Source organism: Camelina sativa, chromosome 19 (assembly GCF_000633955.1).
Source record: "Camelina sativa cultivar DH55 chromosome 19, Cs, whole genome shotgun sequence".
Classification (NCBI taxonomy): domain Eukaryota; kingdom Viridiplantae; phylum Streptophyta; class Magnoliopsida; order Brassicales; family Brassicaceae; genus Camelina; species Camelina sativa.
In genome coordinates, this window is record NC_025703.1 from 10,834,462 (window position 1) to 10,855,157 (window position 20,696).

The window sequence follows — 20,696 nt, forward strand, 5'->3', positions numbered from 1 at the left end:
AGATAGCGTTGTGAAACGCAGACGCAATTGTCAATTAAAACAGAGGAAATGTTTTAGATATAACTTTATTGTCGTTTATTGGTGATTTGCAGTATTTCAACTACATGGGGATGCTTGCGGTGGAAGGTACCTACGATAAGATGGAGGCTCTTCTCAACCAGAATATTCACCCTGTCGACATCCTTTTAATGCTAGCAGCCTCAGAAGGAGACAAGCCTAAGATTGAAGAGCTTCTCAGAGCTGGTGCTGACTACACGGTTAAGGACGCTGATGGCAGAACCGCTCTTGACCGAGCCAGCAGCGAGGAGATCCGTGACTTGATCCTTGGATCCCTCACTCAAAAGGCTTGACAAATATGTCATTTCTTTGTCAGAGTTAGCTCTTTCTTACAACGAAAGTGTGTCTGTTTTTGTGTACCTGTAGGTTAAATCTCAGTTGTTTTACATTAAGTTTGGTCCAAAGACTCAGGGAGCTGCAACTTTAAAGTAGAGATTGATCTTATACCAGAAGTTTAACTTTTTTCGCATACCAATCGTTCATCAGCAATAGTTATAAAACAAGTACGCAAAAGATTTCTAAATGGTTATTAACATAATGTCTAAGAATGCAGACATGAAGCTGCTCAAACATCTCCAAAATCCCTGAGAAACGCAACTATCTAATATTGTGATATACTCAGTTGCTGCTTGACTCTCAATCCATTCACTCAGCAGAATTTTCGTGCAACAGTACGTACTCTCGGCTGCACCCAAAAGAAAAAAAAAAACATGTCAAGAACAGGAGAAATCAGGTGTTAACCCAAATAATGTGCACAAACAAGCACATATGAATTACAAAGCGAGTAGGTACGACTATGATTTCTACATTAGAATACCTGCTGTTGCCGAACTTTATGGTGTCTTTCTCAAAAAGCTCATAATATCGTTGTGGCTCAATAGGATTTTCCTGAAAAAGATAAAAAAGTTCTCATTACAAACATTCGAACCAACCATGATAAAGAAGCAAGCAAGATGGAATACAATTGAGCACTTACATTGATATATGTTTTGTTCGTACTGCCAAGATCCATTATGTAAGGCCTGCAAGGTGAGATATTATGGAAAATTAAAATTTAGCCTAAAGCCCGAAGAGGTGCAAATTTAAAGCAAAAATGAAAGAGTAAACAGGTTTTTACTTCACTTGCTTCCCCATCATTCCATCCGGTTTCTCCTTTTCCACTTCCCTGCAAAAAGCACATTCACAGTGAGATATATGTTAACCTTAAAACCCTTATTCTCATTAGATCTATTGTCATAGATTTTACTATTCAAAAGGATAACTACACGTCAGGAACCTACCGGTACTGAATAACAGCATGTTGTTTGCTACACGATGGATGATCAGTGGGAACATCAGCAATCCTTCTCTCACGTCCAAAGAGATAACAGCTTTGGCGATGGAGGTAGAGAGGCTCTATTAATCCAACACATTTCACAAGCACAAAAAGCACACACATCAAGAAAAACTGATTCAGGGATTTACGAGTTAGAAGCAAATAGAAATGAGAAACAAAATACTAAATCTTAATATACATAGTCACTCAACTACAATACAATGTTCAAGAATTCAAACCGAGAACGACACGGCAAACCAGTCACAAACGTATCAGATCAAAGAAGCTATTGTTCCTATTAGAGCCATGAACATTGCATAATAAAATTCATTGTAGTTAAATTGACAAGTATCAAGTAATAATGTGGCTACTCTTAGTAATCATGCTAATATATAGGTTTACAAGGCTAGACTCTATCAAACGGTCTCGAGCATCAATTTCATTACATGTTTTACTGCATATTTTGTGGACAAATAATTGACGTTCACCATAGAAAGATAGTTTAAGTGAAATACATAGAAGAGAAATGAACCACTACTTCGACAGATGAGAGAGGATTAAAAGACTCACCATTCAGTGGTTCACCATCCTTAAAGACATACAGTCTCCATCTTTCGCTGGGCTTTCTAGCCTCCGGAGGCTCACTGAAGAGGAGTGTGATACCTGCAAAGGATTCAATCAGTCACGGAAGCATGCCTATTGTGAAATTTAATGCGATAAACCTCCATCTCCATTCTTGGGAGCAAAAACGGAATTGGCAGTCAAAAGAATAGCTGCTAATGCAGATGCTTATATATTGAAGCTCCTAGTCTCCTTAGTTATTAACTATTGACCAATGAAAACTTTCACGCAATGACAGACACAAATGATACAAAATAAAGAAAATATGACCTGATAACAAAGGCAGATGTTTCACAGTTCAAACAGGCAATGAAGATACAATGGCAAAAGTTTATACCACAGGGTGATGGTAACAGTTGATATTCTTTAATCAAATGCCTGGATCAGAAATATCACCTCTGTATCTGTTGGTATCTTCAGCAAGTTTCCCTGATAGCTCAAATGATGGTTCTTCCTGCCAAGATATATCAAAATTGGTTTTGAAGTGTAAATGCATGGATAAGCCAAGAAACCTCAAAATGACATTGGAAATTGAAATTCAATAGATGCTTGAAATGATACCTTTTTCTTCGCTGCCAGAGCCTTTTCAACTGCTCTCATCCTCGCGACTGAATCTTCCTCGGCATTTCTGGTGTAGAAAACCCATAACATGGTTAAGAGAAAAATAAAATGAAAAAGTGTAAAGGCTAATCTAATAAGAAGAAAACTCACAGCTCCTCGCCGCCCCTTCTTTCAATAGACTCCTGAAAAGAAAAAAAGGTAATCAAAATGACTGAAGAAAAATCTGTGGCTCGCAGAAAATAATAAATCTGCAAAAGCGACTATAATCTATATAATGAGCTTTTACTAAAAGAAAAGAAACATGAGAAGTGACGTTACTGGATATGCTGAAGGGAATGAAAGACACTATCTATAGTCATTTAGCAGCACAAAAATAGCTGGCTGCAGGTTCTAGTTATAGACTCAGGCGAAAAGCTAAATCACAGGATTCAAACAAACTATTAAGTGAACCAAGCAGTAGAGGCTAACCTTTACTAGCATACACCAAAGCTAAACAAATTTCAACCACATTATCTTTTGAAGCAGAATATGGATACTCCCAAGTAAAAAAAACAGAAAGAAACATTCTGAGATTACTAACATCTCCAAGCTAAAGAAACACGCAGAAATACCTCATCATGCCTTGAGGCAATAGATCTCTCTGGTGAACGCCTGCTACTACTCCTGTGACTCCTATCTAACGGTGAAGTAGACCTCTCATGCCTTGCTCTAGAGTGTCTCTCATCATCCCTTTTCCTTTCACCACTCTCCTCTCTCCCTGAGCGTCTTCTCTTATCCCCAAGCTCCCTATCTGTGTCTCCTTGTCTTTTCCTCTCTCTTCCCATTTCTCCATCCCTACTGTCTCTCTTCTCCCTTCCTCTACCGTCATGCCTCTCGTCTTCTCTCTCTCTACTTCTCCCACCTTCCTTCTCGCCTTGAGCTCTTCTCAGTCTCTTCGTCCGTGGTGAAGGTGACCTTGAACTTGGAGCCATTACTTGAGACAGGTCGTTCCCTCTCTTCTTTGCCTTCCGAATCATCAAAAATTGAGACAAGGGTCAGAACAAGAAAAAGGAGTGTAAGCTCTACAGAACACTAAACCCTAGTTCCGAAACGCATTACAAGAACTAGAGGAGGAGCAAAGCCCTAAAATCTACAGATGTCGAATTACTAGTTTCAGAAGTTTCCGGCATAATTAAGGGTTGCGAGTATCACGACGGCTCAAGAGAATGATGGTGAGGCTAATTTACCTGGTTGCCGGAGCTGTGACTACTTCGGCGGAGGGAAGCGGAGAGACCCAATGAATAAATAATCTCAGAAATAAGAAGAAGAGCAAAACGAAAAGACTCAATTAAAAGTGGTGTCTTTTGTAAATAAAAGGAAATTGAGGGGTTTAATATTAAAAAAATCATAGACGGTGTGCGTCAACTTAGCTAACGGAGTTAGAGTTCCATTAGGTCTTCGTTAGTAGACATGTATATATAACTAGTAACCCTTGTTCGAGTGATTTTGTTTATTCATTGATCATTGATCATCATCACAAACAAATCGGCGAATAGGAAATATTTGGGAATTAGTGGAATTAGGTTTTGGATTCCGTAAATCTCTCTTCTTATTGTCTTAATTAGGTTTTTGTTATCAAAGAATGCAGAAGCTTGACCTAGTTAGGGAGAATCTATACCTAGGCGATATATGCGCAGCTGCTGAGATTCTCAAGAATGGTAGCTCTGAGATTTCACATGTTCTTACGGTTTTGCACCACCCTTCCATATCTGTCTTCGAGGAATGGCGTAACGTGAAACTAGAATCAAAAGAAATCAAGGAAGTGTATGTTGGTGGTGGTGATGGTCAAGACTCATTACAAGGCAAAGAGTTTGCGACAGAGAGCGCGTTACCATCAGGTAAGCTTTTATATTCTCTTGAGCGTACTGGGAAAGATCTCGAGTTTACACGAATGGTTGTGTTTGCTGACGATGAATAATGCGAGAATCTGCTTGATTTTTTCGATCTTTGTTTGGATTTTATCGATGCTGGCCGCAAAGAGAAAGGTGTGTTAGTTCATTGCTTTGCTGGACAATCTCGGAGTGCTTCTATGGTTATTGCGTATCTTATGAGGATGGAAAAGCTCTTCGGGAAAGAAGCTTTAGCATCATTGAGACAATGCGCTCAGGCTAGTTCCAATCCTGGCTTCTTAAAACAGTTAGATTTGTTTGAGAGAGTGAACTTCAAAGTCGACCGTTCCAGCCCTATTTACAAGCACTTCCGTCTAAAAGCTTTAGGTTACTTATATAGCAAGGATAAGAAATTTGATAGATTGAAGTTGAGAGCTGATCCGGAAATAATGTCGAATGAGAGTAGTGGTAGTACGTACCATTGCAAGAAGTGCAAGAGAATTTTGTTGTTTCAAGAGCAAGTTATTGATCATACTCCAGGTGAGGCTGATTCAGAGTTCGATGACATGTTCAAAAACATGATAGGAGAGGTTCGCAACAAGAACCCCGATGATCCGAAACAATGTACTTCCATATTCGTAGAGCCTATCGAATGGATGAACACAATGGAAGATTTTGTGTCTGAAGGGAAGTTATTGTGTCCTAAGTGTAGCGCNGACGATGAATAATGCGAGAATCTGCTTGATTTTTTCGATCTTTGTTTGGATTTTATCGATGCTGGCCGCAAAGAGAAAGGTGTGTTAGTTCATTGCTTTGCTGGACAATCTCGGAGTGCTTCTATGGTTATTGCGTATCTGATGAGGATGGAAATGCTCTCCGGGAAAGAAGCTTTAGCATCATTGAGACAATGCGCTCAGGCTAGTCCCAATCCTGGCTTCTTAAAACAGTTAGATTTGTTTGAGAGAATGAACTTCAAAGTCGACCGTTCCAGCCCTATTTACAAGCACTTCCGTCTAAAAGCTTTAGGTTACTTATATAGCAAGGATAAGAAATTTGATAGATTGAAGTTGAGAGCTGATCCGGAAATAATGTCGAATGAGAGTAGTGGTAGTACGTACCATTGCAAGAAGTGCAAGAGAATTTTGTTTTTTCAAGAGCAAGTTATTGATCATACTCCAGGTGAGGCTGATTCAGAGTTCGATGACATGTTCAAAAACATGATAGGAGAGGTTCGCAACAAGAACCCCGGTGATCCGAACCAATGTACTTCCATATTCGTAGAGCCTATCGTATGGATGAACACAGTGGAAGATTTTGTGTCTGAAGGGAAGTTATTGTGTCCTAAGTGTAGCGCTAAGGTTGGAAGCTTTGACTGGTCGGGGAGTTATTGTAGCTGTGGAAGCAAGATTGTTCCGGCGTTTCAACTTCAGATGAGCCGCGTCGATGTTATCACTGTGAAAGATGGCGTGAAGAAGAAGAAGAACAACAAGCATGATAAGAGAAGAGTCTAAGCTTTGGATTTTGCTGAAGACTTCATAAATTTTGTGCAGCTTAATGAGATATATTATTATTATTATTGATTTTTCTTTTTTGCTGCATCGAATCATATCTATAATTAAAATGATTTTCTTGTTTTTTTAAGAAAAACTAAACATTGTTTTTGATTTGCAATGTAATTTTTGACATAATATAAATACTACAAAAATAAGTAATGCATAAATATAGTGTGTTATTTGTAATACATGAATGATGTAGTCATGTAGAGGAAACTAAACATTCATCACACTTATTTTATATTGTTCACCAAATACACAACATAATCACCTTGGACTAACTGAACACACTTGTTGCGGAGAATATATATATATTATACGGTTAGCTTAAGCTATGAGAAATGTCTTTCTCGATTCTACATGTCAACATGATAGGGTGAAGATTCGAAAAGCATATAGCATATGTTGTTTCAATATCGGCAACACGCCAACACGTTTGGTATATGATTTTTCTCCTACTACGATCGAATCTTCCAGGTGGTCAGATGTTAAACGAAATTCCACTACTAGCTTATTTCCTTTTATTATTTAATTTTGGGCGTATATGAAGTAAAAATGATTTGATGTTTCATACTAGTATATATATTTAAGTGGTCTATACCAACTATAATAAATAAGGCTTTATTGTTGTGTGGTACTACGAACAGAAGCCAACAAGATTAATGAGAATCGTATTAGTAATATCAGTAAACAAAACATGTCGAAACCTTAATGTATGCTTTTTGCACTTCGCCGCAAGATCTAACTGGAGCTGGTCTGGATGGTTTAGTCAATAGAAATTGTAAAATGGTGTTCTTGCCTTTATTTCATGCACATATATAAGTCCGCTAGAAAAAGGAGCACTTGTCCAGTTGTCCTTCATAGGAGCCCACAAGTAAAAACACTATGCTATAAAGTATAAACTATAATATCCAATTTCCTTCTTAAAATATTGTATGAGGAACTTTGAACCCAAAAAAAAACTTTGAACAAATATAAAATATTGTACGAGGAACTTGTTGGATGAGACTGTATTTTTCGAAGCTCACAGCTTTGGTCTTTTGTCCACATGCTCTTCTTGTCTTTTGTCTATTCTCAAGTGAGATTATCCCATATGTAAATTTAGTTTTTTCTTTTTTTGGCTGCTCGCTATAGAGAAAGCTTTCGTTTGTCGGGTGAGAACTCATTGTCTCCCAAATTATGTCTCCTGGTTTACTTAATTTGATGTATATTTATATATTTTCACATCTTATTGAAAAATTAATTTGACAACGAAAAAACAATGTTCTAGAAGAAAAGATATTGGGCGAGCACACAAGGGTCACAAAATCGAAATGATTAATTTTAAGTTGTTTGACCCATTTTAAAAAATGTAATCTGTTTGACAACAAATATTTTCAATTCAATGTCGTCGATGGTATATACTATATAGCATCATGTTCATCATGATTCCTTTTTTTTTTTTTTTGGGTTTAATGTTAACATAAAACATCATGATTCTTTTTGATACGTATCATAATCCTAATGATTAATTACCAATCATAAAAATAATTATTTTTAGTGAAATGTATATATTATGATTTCATAAACTAGTTTCGATTTTTGTATTCTTCATGGAACATTATACTTCTGGTTCAAAAATATATATATTTTTATATCTGAAATAATTAATTTCTCACAGCATGCACAAACAAATGTAGTGTAATCTACCATCCGTTTTGTTTCTGGTTTAAATGTTGGTTATGCATCATGCACGTCATTATTATCTTATGATTAGCAAAATCCTAGCTAGACTGTCACATATATGATATATCAGCCAGCATCGGTCATCATCACCTTCTTCGTTATTGTCATACAGTTTCACTGTGACAAAGTCCAAATTATGTTATGTCAAAACGTAAGCTAACGTAGCTCCATGCGTCATAGATTGCCGAACAAAGAGGCAATTACTGTAAATCTGTAATATCTATCAAAGATTCGGTACTAACTTTACAAATTTACACAAAGAATTCGTACCTCACCACTAAAAGTGCAATATAATCTACTTGATTTGTCGTCAGCTAAACAATTATAAAACAATTGTCATGCCAGACTATAAAGGTTCGAGAACGTGGACCGACTACATTTAGAAATATATATATGCATTTATCATTTCGTTTTTAGCCTAATGTGTAATGTTGCCTTCATCACGTTTTCTGGTTTTTTTGTTTTGAGTTTTTTTTCTTTTCCAAATAGATCAAGACTATCATCTGCTTGTCACGTTATAAACCATATATATATTATCGTTTGACACTTAGTACCAGTTCCCCACGAATTACATGTCTCCACATCATTGACTAAACTATATTTTTAATTTGTTTGCAAGAAGTTTCCCTATATCAATAAATTGTTGTACTTTTTACATTTCTGTATACTTATAAATGATACACCTAAACTCGCAAGGCAAATTCAATAGTATTGTTTCCGGTAAATCAAGATAAATTTAATATGCATATAGCATACGGAAAATATAAGCTAGAATGAAATTAGTATATGTATCTCGTTCAAATGAGTTATAGGAAATAACACGTTTTATTGAAAACTATTAAAATACGTTTCGGTTCATCCATTAACAGTTCTTTATATATATTTTTATCTTATATCATTGTGAGTAACTAATAAGAGTAAAAATTTAGCAAACTCAAGTTGATGTGTACTGTTATAAAAAAAGGTTGTTGTGTACATTTTATTCTCCACTACCCAACAAGAAGGTGATCCACTCCCCTTATATGTATCTTTCTTTTGTTCTTGCACATAAAGAAATCAATCTGTTCAACTGCCATATAGAATACTAAACCCACGAATAATAGTATTATATGTGGGGATGTGAATAGTTAAACGAATAATAAGAACAAAGGGACAGAATCGTGCCAAACCTACAACATTCTTGACCTCTGCCTCCCTCCTTTATTACTATATAGAGGGCACATTTGAGAGAACCAATTAGGCAAATAAAAGTCTAGATAGCGTTTTTAGCTTCTCACATCTTCTTTCTACAAATATCAAACTACTCTTCATCGGCCTCTTATCTAGCAAAGTGATCTCAATGGAAAGCTCAGCACTAAGCAACTGCGTGAGGCGAACAGTGTTCTCTAATCAACAGAGAACAATACAAGAGGGTCTAGAAGAGAGTAGTTGGACAATGTACTTTGAAACCCAAGATGGATTAGGCCATAACGATGATTCTTCGATGATGTCAGATGCTGCGTCTCCTATGGGATCTGTCGAAGAAGACACGGCTTCATCTCCTTCTAACAGAACCAAGGTTAGTCCACGAAGATGACAATCTTAATTAATATATGTTCATAATACATACATTAATAGTTTAGTACACACATTACACTTATGCAGAGCTATATGTATGTATGATATTTCATGTGGTTTTATCTAATTTTTTTTTTTTTTTTTGACAATCGTGGTTTTATCTAATTAATCTCTTTGATATGCTTGTTTCTTCAGGGTTGTAGTGAAATGGAAGACAATACGATAAAAGTAAAAACCGTGATGAACAATACTAAAACTGAGGTAAGAAACTTTCAACGACCTTCACATATTAATGTATATTTTCAAAAAAATTTAATTGTTCTAACAACATTCTTACGGTTTTTTATAGGAGAAAGGACTGAGTAAAAATGGGATAATATATGAAGAATATTGCGCAGAATTGAAGAAGAGAGGACTTTGTTTAGTTCCTTTGTCGATGTTGTCTAACTATATTGGTTGAAAAAAACTTCGATTGTGTTTTTGAATATCATATATTTTTTCATTTTTTTATCGTGATTATTTTTCTTTTCTGATTCTTTTCTATAAAATCTATAGAATGGACGACTAAGTAAATGTAGTGAAAAGGAAGATTGGATTAAATGTATTATTTGTAATTGTATGTATAAAATGCACCAAGGCAAAAGTGCGAGGGAGATTCAATTGACAGTAATGAAGACTACTTGTAAATCATTTCTGAAACATGTGTAATAAAGAGTTAACATGACTCCATGTGTGTCACAATGTTTATGGATTTTGGTACGGTATACACACAATCACATTACTTATGTGTATATATATTTGGAACGTCTTGTAATCCAACGACTGAATTATCTCCCGATTTAGAAAAAAACCATCCAAATTATATTGCCAACAACCTTTAGCCTAGTAGATGTATCTGTGTCACACTTGACACTCCTGGTGGTGGTGGGTCACCTTGGGAGTTATTTTCTCCGACTCTGACTCAGAGATATTGGAGTTATTGAAGAAACCAAAATAATAAGTTTCCCTGTTTGACCAAAAAAAAAAAAAGTTTCCCTCTGTTGGACAAAATAAGATCCGGCAACAAATAACTTTGTCCAAAAACATTCTCTGGTTCAGCTTTAGTGTAAATAAATAGTAATTAATTTAATTGTAGCTAATTAAAAATACCATTTTATTAGGATTATATGTAGATTTAACTTCAAAAAAAAAAAAAAAAAGAAATATCAAGATACCACTTTATAAAAATTATATAGATTTTTTTTCTTAAAATGTTACTTAATTTTTAAGATTTTTTTGTATATTGTAAAATTTTATTTACATATTTCAGTGGGAAAAATTAGTATTGTCTACATTAATCCTCCTTATTTAATAAAGTTAACGGAAGAACAATTTGATTGTAATTAAAATAAAATTAAAAAATTGATTAGTTAGTAATTAAAAGGGTGCAGATTTGAAACGCAAAATGGTTTCCTAAAACGAGGAATCACGACCGCATCATTCATCATCTATTCTTCATAGAGAGAAGAAAGAGAGAGAGAGAGCTCTTCTTCTTCTTCTTCTTCTTCTTCTTCTTCTTCTTCCGCTCACTAGAGATCTACTCTCTCTTATCTCAATCAGTCTTCTTCTTCACGATAGCTCCTGTTTTATTATTCTTCATCGGGCGAGAGACATGGTTTCCTCAACCAAACTCAAATCCGTTGATTTCTACAGGTCCGATCCTCTCTCTTTTCACATTCTATTTTTCCGATAACGGCTTCTGATAGCAAAGCATGTTTCTACATTTTCTTTTTATCATTCTGAATTTCGCTACTACGAATGTCGTTTTGATGGATGATCTGATTTTTTGTTTGTTTTTTTTTCAGGAAAATTCCGAGAGATTTGACAGAGGCATCTCTATCAGGCGCTGGGTTATCCATTGTAGCTGCTCTCTTCATGGTGTTCTTGTTTGGAATGGTTAAAATTTCTCCTAAATGTCTCTTGGATCCTTTCTTTGTATAGTCTGAACACAAAATAAAAATATCATCTTTTTTTTTTTTTTTTTTTTTTTTGGTTTTTNGCTGAGTAGTTATTTGGAAGTCAACACTACCACATCTGTTATAGTTGATAAGAGCACTGATGGGGACTTCTTACGCATTGATTTCAACATCAGGTTTTTAGGACTTTTTCTTTTGCCCAAATTACACAGTTATTAGATCCTCGATTCATCATCATATAAAAGGGGGAAATATGGTGAATGGTTTTTTCTTTATAAGCTGACTCTTTGTTTTTGTTTCCCCTACCTGTTTTGTAGTTTTCCTGCTCTTTCGTGTGAATTTGCATCCGTTGATGTGAGTGACGTGTTGGGAACAGTAAGTCTTCTTTCTACCTCACAACTCTTACTCTTTCTATTCCGATCATCTCTCATTCTCACTGATTGAGAATGCGTTTCGTGATAAAGGAAAAGCTTAAATCTTGACACTTTCTTCAGTATTAGAGAATGTATCTTTTAGTTATATGATATGCTATCTATATTAGCATTTTGAGTTGGTTTGTACAATGTTGATATGGGTTTAATCCGATGTTTATTGATTTCATTCGATTAGTAATAATTATCTTCATCAAAGTTAGGGAAGACTTAATAATACTGTCTTACTGCAGAAAAACAAAAAGAAAATTATCTGCAAAGGTTTTATCACGTAGTTGAAACTTCAACCTTATCGCCTAATCCCTGAGTCCCTTTTTCCAGTTGTGCCGAACTTCTTATGTATTATACCAAAAGCAGGACTATTTGCCTTTTATCGAGCTTTGATATATATATATCCCCTGCATATTGTTTATAGTTAGTACGGCCTTAATGTTAATCTACTTATGGTGTTCAATATTTCAGAATAGGTTGAATATAACAAAGACAATTCGAAAGTTTCCAATTGATCCGAATTTAAGGTCCACTGGCGCAGAATTCCACTCTGGCCTTACATTACATCTCATTAACCATGGAGAAGAAACTAAGGAAGAGTTCCCTGATGGTGCTATACCATTAACCAGTGGTAGTTTTGAATCATTTACACATCAGTGAGTACAGCTTCTTTTCTATTTTGCATCCATTAAGTGTCCTGTCTGAGGGTATTGATTAACAGAAAATTGAATTTTTATGCAGCTTTCCAATATTGGTGGTTAACTTTAATGCACCATGGTGCTACTGGAGTAATCGCCTGGTAATTCTCTTTGTAATTTCTTGTGCTTCTTATAAACTTTCCAATTTTCTGAAATTGCGATGGTCTTTTTCTTCTGGTATGAAACCACTAATGGTCCAGTTCTGGATGTACTCATCATAACTTGTTTTACCTGCTTGATGAATGAGAAAGAATCTACCTTAATTCGTTATTGACTGGTATTGTTAATATTTGTAATCACTATATGTGTAATCCATGGACATGTCATTTTTGTAGGGAAATCTGTTGTTATTTTGTGTTAGGAATTCCATGACAAACTCTTTTTGTTAGTCAAAATATTTTGTATCTTTTATGGGCGTTATGTATGTCTGATACCTGTTGGACGTTTAAAAACTTTGTCATGTTTAATTATGATTTAGTTTCTTTTATATATACTGCTATGCGCTGCAGAAACCTTCATGGGAGAAAGCAGCTAATATAATCAAACAAAAGTACGTGATAGACTCTTCGGCACTTGTTGAATTCTTAAATGTCAATAGCTGATAACTTTCTGAATAGTTTCATGTTTATTCTGCTGCAGATATGATCCTGAAACTGATGGCCGTGTTCTTCTAGCAAACGTTGATTGCACGGAAGAACCTGCGCTATGTAAGAGGTACTATGAAGTTGATGATTTTTTATAATGTACCTGTTGTTTTGGCTGATATGAAACTTGAGGACTTGTTCTGAACTTGCTGAAGAAAGCTAGTTCGTTTCTTACTTGATTTATGAGTTATTTACAAGAAGAGGCGTATTTTTGTTCGCTCACCTTTTTTATGCCTGCTGTTTAAGAATGCTTGGGGGAGCAGTGACTGTCATTTTAATTAATTTCTCGTTTGACTTAACATTAATTTTGGATTGTAATTTCAGGAATCACATACAAGGCTATCCATCTATTCGTATTTTCCGCAAAGGCAGTGACCTTAGGTGAGAAACCATCTGATATGATGTTTAAACTGCCAGTAGCTTAGTTATAATTCTTCATGTCTTCTCTTAATCCTATGTATCAATGTGACGAAAAATTGTAGTATATGTCTCCTAATTGTGATCCCCATACAGTCAAATGTTGGCACATGTGCAATCATCACGTAAATTAGTTCAGAACTTAAAATGCTTTTCTTTTCGTCTTTTCCTCTTAAACTATCTTTGGGTTTACGAACCACATATCTGTTGGTGTGTATGCTCTTATGAAAGTGTTCCTGCTTTGCTGTTTTCAGAGAGGACCACGGTCACCACGAACATGAATCTTACTATGGAGATCGGGACACAGAGAGTATAGTTAAGGTAGAGAAATCAAAATTCCGTTCCAGTATCAGGAATAAATGAGTCAATATTCACATCTATGTGTATGTGTGTATTTGTCACTTTGTCTAGTTATATAAAATTGTGTAGTTGTCTGTGAATTGTATATACTAAAACACACACCGTTATGCACAGCATATCTTATTGGCGCGTTGTGAGTTAATAGTAAACATGTTCTTCTAAACGTTTACAATAATTTTCTTTCTTTCAGATGGTGGATGGACTGGTCGCACCTATCCACCCGGAGACTCACAAGGTAGCTTTGGGTGGTATATCCAATGATACCTTAAAAAATCTTAAAAAGGCACCAGTTACAGGAGGGTGTAGAGTTGAAGGTTATGTACGTGTAAAGAAGGTAACTCAGACTGAAATAAGTGAAAACTTAATGGCATGTTTGATATTTTTGCTAGCTTTTCTGTACTGGAATTTTGTCTTTTGTATGTTTTAGGTTCCAGGAAACCTCGTTATCTCAGCTCATTCAGGAGCTCATTCATTCGATTCTTCTCAAATGAACATGTCGCATGTTGTTTCCCACCTTTCATTTGGGAGGATGATTTCTTCGAGGTTGCTGACTGATATGAAGCGGTTGTTGCCATATCTTGGCCAAAGCCATGACAGGCTGGATGGAAAGGCATTCATAAATCAACATGAGTTTGGTGCCAATGTTACTGTAAGTCGCAAAACCCATCATATGAATTTAGTGTCTTGAACCTTCGTCAAATTTTCTATAACTGGCGCTTATCAAATCATTTTCTGAACGCTGTATACAGATCGAACACTACCTTCAAATAGTCAAAACAGAGGTTACTACAAGAAGATCCGGTCAAGAACATTCAATAATAGAGGAATATGAATACACCGCTCACAGCAGCGTGGCTCAGACTTACTACTTACCTGTGGCAAAGTTTCACTTTGAGCTCTCTCCCATGCAGGTTCAGTCCTCATTCACACAAAGAGAAAATATCTCTCGCAAATGTCTCAATTCACTTGCCTCTTTATAATTACTCCTTGGTTGCTCTGTTTTTGCAGATCTTGATAACCGAAGACCCGAAGTCCTTTTCGCACTTCATCACAAATCTGTGTGCCATTATTGGTGGTGTTTTCACGGTTAGTATTTTCTCGGTCTACTTTGATTCTTGATAACTCTCATGGATTCCAATTTCGGATTTTGCCTGTGGATTTTTTTTTTCAGGTTGCGGGAATACTAGATTCGATTTTCCACAATACATTAAGACTAATAAAAAAGGTCGAACTCGGGAAAAACATTTGATTGGGGGACTGGAGGTTAGAAATTTTCATTAATCTATAAAATCATAGAAGAACCTCAGACTGTTTACTTCATATAGCTGTTCTACAGAGAAAACTAGAAAACAGAGAATTTTTGTTTGACACTATCTTAATTTCATTATGGTTCTTGGTAATATAATACCTGCCTTGTTTTTTTCTCCTTCCATTTGTATGTATTAAGATGACATAGCAGTAAAAACAAACACAAATAGAACTTTTATTCATTTACAAGAGAAACAAATGGGTAAAAATCAAATAACAAACACCAATTGACACGAACTTGGATAAAGAGGGAAAGGGGAAAGACTCCAAACATAATAAAAAGGGAAGACAAAGGAGAAACTTCTTATTGTAGGAATAGAGTGGAAGCTAGAGCAGCCCCAAGAAAAGCAGCGGCGAAGGATGAAGAAGTAGCTGCATTGTTTGGAGTTTCTTGAGACGTAGTAGGCATAGGTGCTGGGCTCATCTCAAAGGTTCCCGAGACAGGGGGAGAGGGAGCAGATTCTCCTGAGGGAGCCGGGGCTGGAGAGGGCAGTGATGATGATGTGGTGTTGTTGTTACCGCTTCTATCAGCCATAACGATGACCACGAGCTTCTCGTTTTTCTTGCAGTTGTCTTTGTTTCCACTGATGAAATAGTATGGCCCAGAGTGGTTTAGCGTGAATGAAGTTTTGCCATCAGCGAATTTAGCGGTCGGTGAGTCCGTGTTGCAGGTGTCGTAAGCGTCTCTTGTGACTTGGAGCACTGAATCTTGGTTTGGTTGGTAGACGAACACTGCAATTGTATAAATTTTTGTGCCATATTTGAGAGAAACTATGGATGCTGTTATCGAATCGAATAGTATTAGTACAGTTTGAAAACTTACACAGAGAGTCACCGATTTGGAATCTGCTCTGTTCTGCCCATTGACCATACACTTGAGAACCAGAAGGGACGGTCCAACCCTTCCCTCCACCGACTGTGAACTCTCTAGCGTAGGCTTTGTTAACGATCATTAGCAAACACACGAGACAGAACCCACGATACGTCATGTTCTTTAGGTTTAGGGCCATTCGTAAGCTAAAAAGAAGAGAAGAAAAACCAACGTGTAAAGAAAACCAGAGATTTTAAGAAGATGTAGGTAATAATATTTAGTGTGGTATAATGTTTGATATGAGATGATGAAAGGCAAATGGGTTTATTATATAAAGGTGAAACTTTTGAGGAAATGTTGCAGAGAAGCTTTTTGTTGTCTTTTTCAACTTTTAAGCAAAGCATAAATGCCAAGAAGTGTTTCAGTTTTGGAATCTCATGTGACTTGCTTCTGTCAATGGCTTTTGTTCTTTGCTTCCGAATCTTTGATTTATATATTTTTTAGTATTATTTTTCCGACAGAGATCTTCAAGAACGAAGAAATATTTCACAACATTGCCAAATCAAAAGACTAATAGAAAGATCTGTTTCATGTCAAAAAAAAGGCGAACTCTATTCTGAGATTTCGGGATTACCAAAGAACAACATACACTTTAATACTTTTATAGACCAAACAAAAGTATTAATACAACATTGTGAATATTTTTTCCATATTAGATCAAATCATATAACAAAGATATCTCCACATCTGCTCCTTTTGATCCTTCCTCTGTTCAGCAATATCATCAAAACACCAATCTTTAGAAGTTGAAGATCAAAAAAACTGATCAAGACCGCTAAGTTTAGTTATCTCTTCAGTCCATCATTAGTGCAAAAGCCGCGACAATTGCAAAAACAAGGGACATGAAGACGCTGATACCGCGTCTATGTCCTGAACTCTTCTTCGGGAAATGTTTTGGAAGCGCACATTCTTCTCCATTGAAGAAAAGCCTAGTTGGGAAACCGTCGCCTCCTGGAATATTCAGTCCTTTGATGTTCTTCTTGGAGAAGGAGATAACAGATTGTTGCTTTCCGGGCACGGGAGGGTCTCTTAATGGATTTGTTCCGTTAACTTGACCGACAAGATAGTTCATATCACGCAAGCCTTGGAAGATAACAGTTCGATTGTTTGGTGGAACACGTGTTCCATTAAAGGAGTAAACGTTTTCATATCCTGGACTCGCTTTTCCCATATCCATCGCCACAAACCAATCCTCGAACGCGAAATTTCTCCAATTGAAAACGGTTAACCTCGCGGTCCAACCGTTTTTGTAATCCGTGCTAACGTGCCAGTTAATGCTGACTCCGCAGTTATCCGGACAAGGAAGTTTCTTTGGTACTGGCATGTGGTTTTGTTTAGCCCAAGCTCTAGCCTTTAGGGTTCGGTTATCGAACGGAACAAGGAGGGCGTCTGGAGGAAGGAGGAGAGGGTTACGGTGAGCGTCGCAAGTGTCAGTATCAATGTCGTTGCATCCGCAAGCACAAGTGTTGCAAGGAACTGCAGAGTTGTTGTAAAAGGCAGAGAAAGATACACAACATCTTGAGGCTTGTGCTTTGGGTTTGGTTATGTTGCAGACCACTTGCCAGCTGGCGATTGAGTAGGTTATAGCCAGTAGACCGCTAGGATCCGGGAACTGAGATGGATCGACCCGAACCGGTGGCCTGCATTTGTACTGCGGATTGAGAATACCGTCGATTTTCCAGTTCTGAGGTGGGTGCAGAGCTGTTCTGTTTAGGTCAGGAGGCAACTTGAAAACCTAACAAATTGAGAGAGAACAAAAAGTTGAAGACCCCAAAAATTCTGCGGAATTGTAACATATTTCAACAAAAGAGAATACTAAACCTGCAACTGAAACATCGATCGAGCTTTCGAAGGATCCATTAAAGGTGGTAAGAGAGTTCCGTTTTTGCAACAGAAAGGTAGCTTTCCCACTACTTCATCGTCCTTCTTGTCAGGAGGCAAATCAGAAATGGCTGGTTTCTTCTGACAATTCATGACCTTAGAGAAATCTAAGTCACCGTAATACTGTCCGGCTTTGCTGTAAAGGCATTCAGATGGATCTTTCTTGTGAGTGTAAGCTCCTCGCATAGTGTTTATAAACTCTCCTCGCATCCATTCAAATGTTAGGTTCCAACGGTCTAATCGTCCGAGCGGATTATCGTTGTCGATGGTCACTTGGGCTAAGTAGTTTCTGTCGAACGATTGCAGAACATCGTAGACTATGCTCAGATCACCGTTCCTTCTCGCTGCAAACTTTGTCTTTGGTCCAGTCTTGTTCTTGACCTTAGGGTTTCTCTTGCAACAAACGTGCATACTACCTCCTGCGCAAGATAACAAAACTCACCGTTTTATAATCACATTAACCGTTTTAAAAAATCAAATAGTAATATTTAAAGATTTTGATTCACAAATTGCATATGCATTTAAAACGAATTGAGTATTGTGATATAACCTTTTCTTGTAGCGGCAGGGCATTCCCAACCATCGTTGGTGAGCTTAATAGTTCTTGGCATGGGTGTGGCCCCTTTTGCAACCCCGAAAAGAGTTCCGGTGATCTCGATATTGGTAGATATCTGAGTGAAATCACCGGCGGTTTCAATAGAGGTTTTCAAATCCATGTTTGGCGAGCCAATGAACGTGGTTCCATTGCTGGCGTCCAGAGGATAATCGCCGTCCATAGGAGTTACACCGGTCGCAGAAACGATCAGCTCTTTGTGACGGAACCCTATGAACATTTGCCAGCCTTTTAGCTCTTCCTTACCGGCGTTTACAATCATCGCATTCGCTTTAAACGCCCACGATTGCGCGGTCACGTTCTTGACGTGCGGATACTCTCTTTCGCGGCTACCGAAGTTGTAGCTCATGAAAATACCGTTGCAACGCGCCATTTCAGGCGTAGGCTCAGCTCCTCCTGCTCCGTCCTCGCCCGGGGTTCCATAATCTTGGCCGTTGCAAAGAACAAGAATTGATGATAACAAAACCAATAGACTTAGAGAATAGCGTATATCCCAAGGTATCTTCATCCCTGTTCTAACTTCGATAACCCTCATCGTTTTCAATTTTTTTTCCTTCCTTCTTCCCCACCGCCTTGTGATTACACGAACCGCAAGGCAGCGAGAGAAAGAAAAACAACAAAACAAGGAATCAACTAAGCCTTTTAACAAAGACGAAGATTGATCAACGATTAAGGGTTAGTGTAAAGAATCTGTATAAAGATCAAAAAATCAAAGAAACAAAGATGGTTGGAAAAGAAGGTGTCTTAATATGGGCCTCTGGTTTTATTTGGTGGTCACGCGGAGAGACATGTAAGAATGTGTGTTAAGGCAATTGCTAATTTTGGACACAAGAGAGAGTTTTCATATTTGTTTCTTAACTAAAAAAACCGCTTCGATTATTTTCGAAATATAACAAACTATTTACTCGGTGGATTCCAGAACAAATTGGATTCTAGTTCAGTTTCATTTCAGAAATTTTGACTTTTCAAGAATAAAGCGAAATATGGATTATTATTAGTATAAAGATCAGTCTAATAGAATTTAAGTAATTTAAATCACATATATATATATATATATATATATATTCATATCATATGTTTGTTATTTTTTTTGGTTCAATTTCTATTCGATAATAGTCTTTGAATTATATAATTATCAATTAAATCGATTTACCTAGAAATTTCTAGCTTGAATTTAGCAAACAAAGCTTACATATAGTGTGGATTCCTCATTGCCATTGGTTGTGATGTTTATATCTCAAGAATGGGTGTGGGTGATGAGATAAAATTTCTTAGAAAATGTAGCACTTACAAATTATATTAAATAAGTTACTAAAATTTTAATTATGATTAGTGTTGCTAATCAGGTTCTAAGGCATGAGAGCCCATCCAATTCGACCAGTATACAGTTTAGTCAAAGAGTTTTGGGCCAGGTCATTTTGAGTCGGAATTATTTTCATTTTCCCCCAACCAAATGCAACCATATGATAAATACAATATCTTTATAATATGGTCGAGAGTCGAGACTATAAATTGTCCACTAGGCCACACTGACAACACGAACAACAAAAAACAAAGAACACTAGGCTCACCAATTTTGTTAGATCTTTTTAATTCATAAACTAACTTAGAGTTTCTTACACTTTATTTCTTGGTGTTAAATTTCATTTCAGTAATGCTTTTCTTTTTCTCAAAAGAAAACAGAAATAGAAATGGAAGAAAGATTCGGTTTTCTGTTATTTAACGTCCCTATTTATTTCCAGGTTTGGTCCTTTTATATAATCCAATTTTTTATGCTTTATTTATTTAACTTATCCCATTTATATTCTTACGTTCATTAGTTTATTTTGCATCTCTTTTTGGCTAAACGCGTGTGTGTGTGTGTCCTACCGGGTCGTCTCTTTTGAGTCAACTTGTAATATCATCCAATCAACAAAGCAAAGAATCTATATAAACATCTTCGTCATCTTTCAGACAAACAAAACAAAAACAAATTCTTGAAAACAACAAAAAAAAAATGGATCAAGACACAGAACGTGGAAGAAGCTGTTGTGGTTGCTGCTTGAGCTTCATCTTCACAGCTGGTCTCACCTCTCTCTTCTTATGGCTCAGCCTCCGTGCCGACAAACCCAAATGCTCAATCCAAAACTTTTACGTTCCTGCCCTCAACAAAACCCTGAATTCACGAGTCAATACCACTCTCAACTTCATGGTTCGTTGTGACAATCCAAACAGAGACCAAGGAGTCTACTACGACGATGTACGCCTTACCTTATCCACCGCCAACACGA

At 36.7% G+C, this 20,696-nt stretch overlaps 8 protein-coding genes across 8 annotated transcripts in view; 5 read left to right on the forward strand and 3 right to left on the reverse strand.

Annotated features, from left to right (window-relative positions):
- Positions 462 to 3,868, reverse strand: LOC104765940 (FHA domain-containing protein DDL). Its single transcript, XM_010489735.2, has 11 exons — positions 3,781 to 3,868; positions 3,166 to 3,558; positions 2,705 to 2,736; positions 2,555 to 2,621; positions 2,390 to 2,447; positions 1,943 to 2,035; positions 1,338 to 1,452; positions 1,175 to 1,222; positions 1,034 to 1,079; positions 875 to 945; positions 462 to 742 (listed from the first exon to the last, which is right to left on the reverse strand). The coding sequence occupies exons 2-11, from the start codon at positions 3,523 to 3,525 to the stop codon at positions 703 to 705; spliced, it is 930 nt and encodes a 309-aa protein (XP_010488037.1). The 5' UTR covers positions 3,526 to 3,558; positions 3,781 to 3,868; the 3' UTR covers positions 462 to 702.
- Positions 4,176 to 5,150, forward strand: LOC104767680 (dual specificity protein phosphatase 12-like). The gene is made up of 2 exons (XM_010491670.1): positions 4,176 to 4,431; positions 4,573 to 5,150. Exons 1-2 carry the CDS (start codon positions 4,176 to 4,178, stop codon positions 5,148 to 5,150), a joined length of 834 nt encoding a protein of 277 aa, XP_010489972.1.
- LOC104767681 (dual specificity protein phosphatase 12-like) lies at positions 5,224 to 5,933 on the forward strand. Its single transcript, XM_010491671.2, has one exon. It carries the CDS (start codon positions 5,262 to 5,264, stop codon positions 5,931 to 5,933), a length of 672 nt encoding a protein of 223 aa, XP_010489973.1. The 5' UTR covers positions 5,224 to 5,261.
- LOC104765943 lies at positions 8,979 to 9,917 on the forward strand. The gene is made up of 3 exons (XM_010489739.1): positions 8,979 to 9,258; positions 9,453 to 9,518; positions 9,607 to 9,917. Exons 1-3 carry the CDS (start codon positions 9,040 to 9,042, stop codon positions 9,715 to 9,717), a joined length of 396 nt encoding a protein of 131 aa, XP_010488041.1. The 5' UTR covers positions 8,979 to 9,039; the 3' UTR covers positions 9,718 to 9,917.
- Positions 10,699 to 15,155, forward strand: LOC104765944 (protein disulfide-isomerase 5-3-like). The gene is made up of 15 exons (XM_010489740.2): positions 10,699 to 10,949; positions 11,102 to 11,194; positions 11,296 to 11,388; positions 11,530 to 11,587; positions 12,106 to 12,290; positions 12,376 to 12,433; positions 12,842 to 12,882; positions 12,972 to 13,046; positions 13,301 to 13,357; positions 13,648 to 13,714; positions 13,944 to 14,087; positions 14,181 to 14,402; positions 14,503 to 14,664; positions 14,762 to 14,839; positions 14,925 to 15,155. The coding sequence occupies exons 1-15, from the start codon at positions 10,909 to 10,911 to the stop codon at positions 15,000 to 15,002; spliced, it is 1,452 nt and encodes a 483-aa protein (XP_010488042.1). The 5' UTR covers positions 10,699 to 10,908; the 3' UTR covers positions 15,003 to 15,155.
- On the reverse strand, positions 15,213 to 16,170 carry LOC104765945 (early nodulin-like protein 3). Its single transcript, XM_010489741.2, has 2 exons — positions 15,885 to 16,170; positions 15,213 to 15,793 (listed from the first exon to the last, which is right to left on the reverse strand). Exons 1-2 carry the CDS (start codon positions 16,069 to 16,071, stop codon positions 15,366 to 15,368), a joined length of 615 nt encoding a protein of 204 aa, XP_010488043.1. The 5' UTR covers positions 16,072 to 16,170; the 3' UTR covers positions 15,213 to 15,365.
- On the reverse strand, positions 16,503 to 19,199 carry LOC104765946 (COBRA-like protein 10). The gene is made up of 3 exons (XM_010489742.1): positions 18,364 to 19,199; positions 17,754 to 18,232; positions 16,503 to 17,667 (listed from the first exon to the last, which is right to left on the reverse strand). Exons 1-3 carry the CDS (start codon positions 18,959 to 18,961, stop codon positions 16,726 to 16,728), a joined length of 2,019 nt encoding a protein of 672 aa, XP_010488044.1. The 5' UTR covers positions 18,962 to 19,199; the 3' UTR covers positions 16,503 to 16,725.
- LOC104765948 (protein NDR1-like) overlaps positions 20,365 to 20,696 on the forward strand; it is a 6,632-nt gene continuing 6,300 nt past the window's right edge. Inside the window, exon 1 of the mRNA XM_010489744.2 lies at positions 20,365 to 20,489. Coding sequence (XP_010488046.1) covers positions 20,423 to 20,489 — 67 coding nt within the window. The 5' untranslated portion in view covers positions 20,365 to 20,422. The remainder of the gene's footprint in view (positions 20,490 to 20,696) is intronic.

Bases quoted from the DNA above. Each gene is read 5' to 3' on its own strand.
- LOC104765940 (XM_010489735.2), bottom strand. From the start codon at position 3,525: ATGGCTCCAAGTTCAAGGTCACCTTCACCACGGACGAAGAGACTGAGA. The intron at 2,737-3,165 runs GTATTTCTGCGT...TTTTCTTTTCAG, and splicing joins TTGCCTCAAGGCATGATGAG to GAGTCTATTGAAAGAAGGGG. The intron at 946-1,033 runs GTAAGTGCTCAA...TATCTTTTTCAG, and splicing joins CGAACAAAACATATATCAAT to GAAAATCCTATTGAGCCACA.
- LOC104765944 (XM_010489740.2), top strand. From the start codon at position 10,909: ATGGTTTCCTCAACCAAACTCAAATCCGTTGATTTCTACAG. The intron at 12,291-12,375 runs GTGAGTACAGCT...ATTTTTATGCAG, and splicing joins TTTGAATCATTTACACATCA to CTTTCCAATATTGGTGGTTA. The intron at 13,715-13,943 runs GTAGAGAAATCA...TCTTTCTTTCAG, and splicing joins ACACAGAGAGTATAGTTAAG to ATGGTGGATGGACTGGTCGC.
- LOC104765943 (XM_010489739.1), top strand. From the start codon at position 9,040: ATGGAAAGCTCAGCACTAAGCAACTGCGTGAGGCGAACAGTGTTCTCT. The intron at 9,259-9,452 runs GTTAGTCCACGA...TTGTTTCTTCAG, and splicing joins CTCCTTCTAACAGAACCAAG to GGTTGTAGTGAAATGGAAGA. The intron at 9,519-9,606 runs GTAAGAAACTTT...GGTTTTTTATAG, and splicing joins TGAACAATACTAAAACTGAG to GAGAAAGGACTGAGTAAAAA.
- LOC104767681 (XM_010491671.2), top strand. From the start codon at position 5,262: ATGGTTATTGCGTATCTGATGAGGATGGAAATGCTCTCCGGGAAAGAA.
- LOC104765946 (XM_010489742.1), bottom strand. From the start codon at position 18,961: ATGAGGGTTATCGAAGTTAGAACAGGGATGAAGATACCTTGGGATATA. The intron at 18,233-18,363 runs GTTATATCACAA...TATCTTGCGCAG, and splicing joins CCCTGCCGCTACAAGAAAAG to GAGGTAGTATGCACGTTTGT. The intron at 17,668-17,753 runs GTTTAGTATTCT...TCAATTTGTTAG, and splicing joins GATCGATGTTTCAGTTGCAG to GTTTTCAAGTTGCCTCCTGA.
- LOC104765945 (XM_010489741.2), bottom strand. From the start codon at position 16,071: ATGGCCCTAAACCTAAAGAACATGACGTATCGTGGGTTCTGTCTCGTG. The intron at 15,794-15,884 runs GTAAGTTTTCAA...ATACAATTGCAG, and splicing joins CCAAATCGGTGACTCTCTGT to TGTTCGTCTACCAACCAAAC.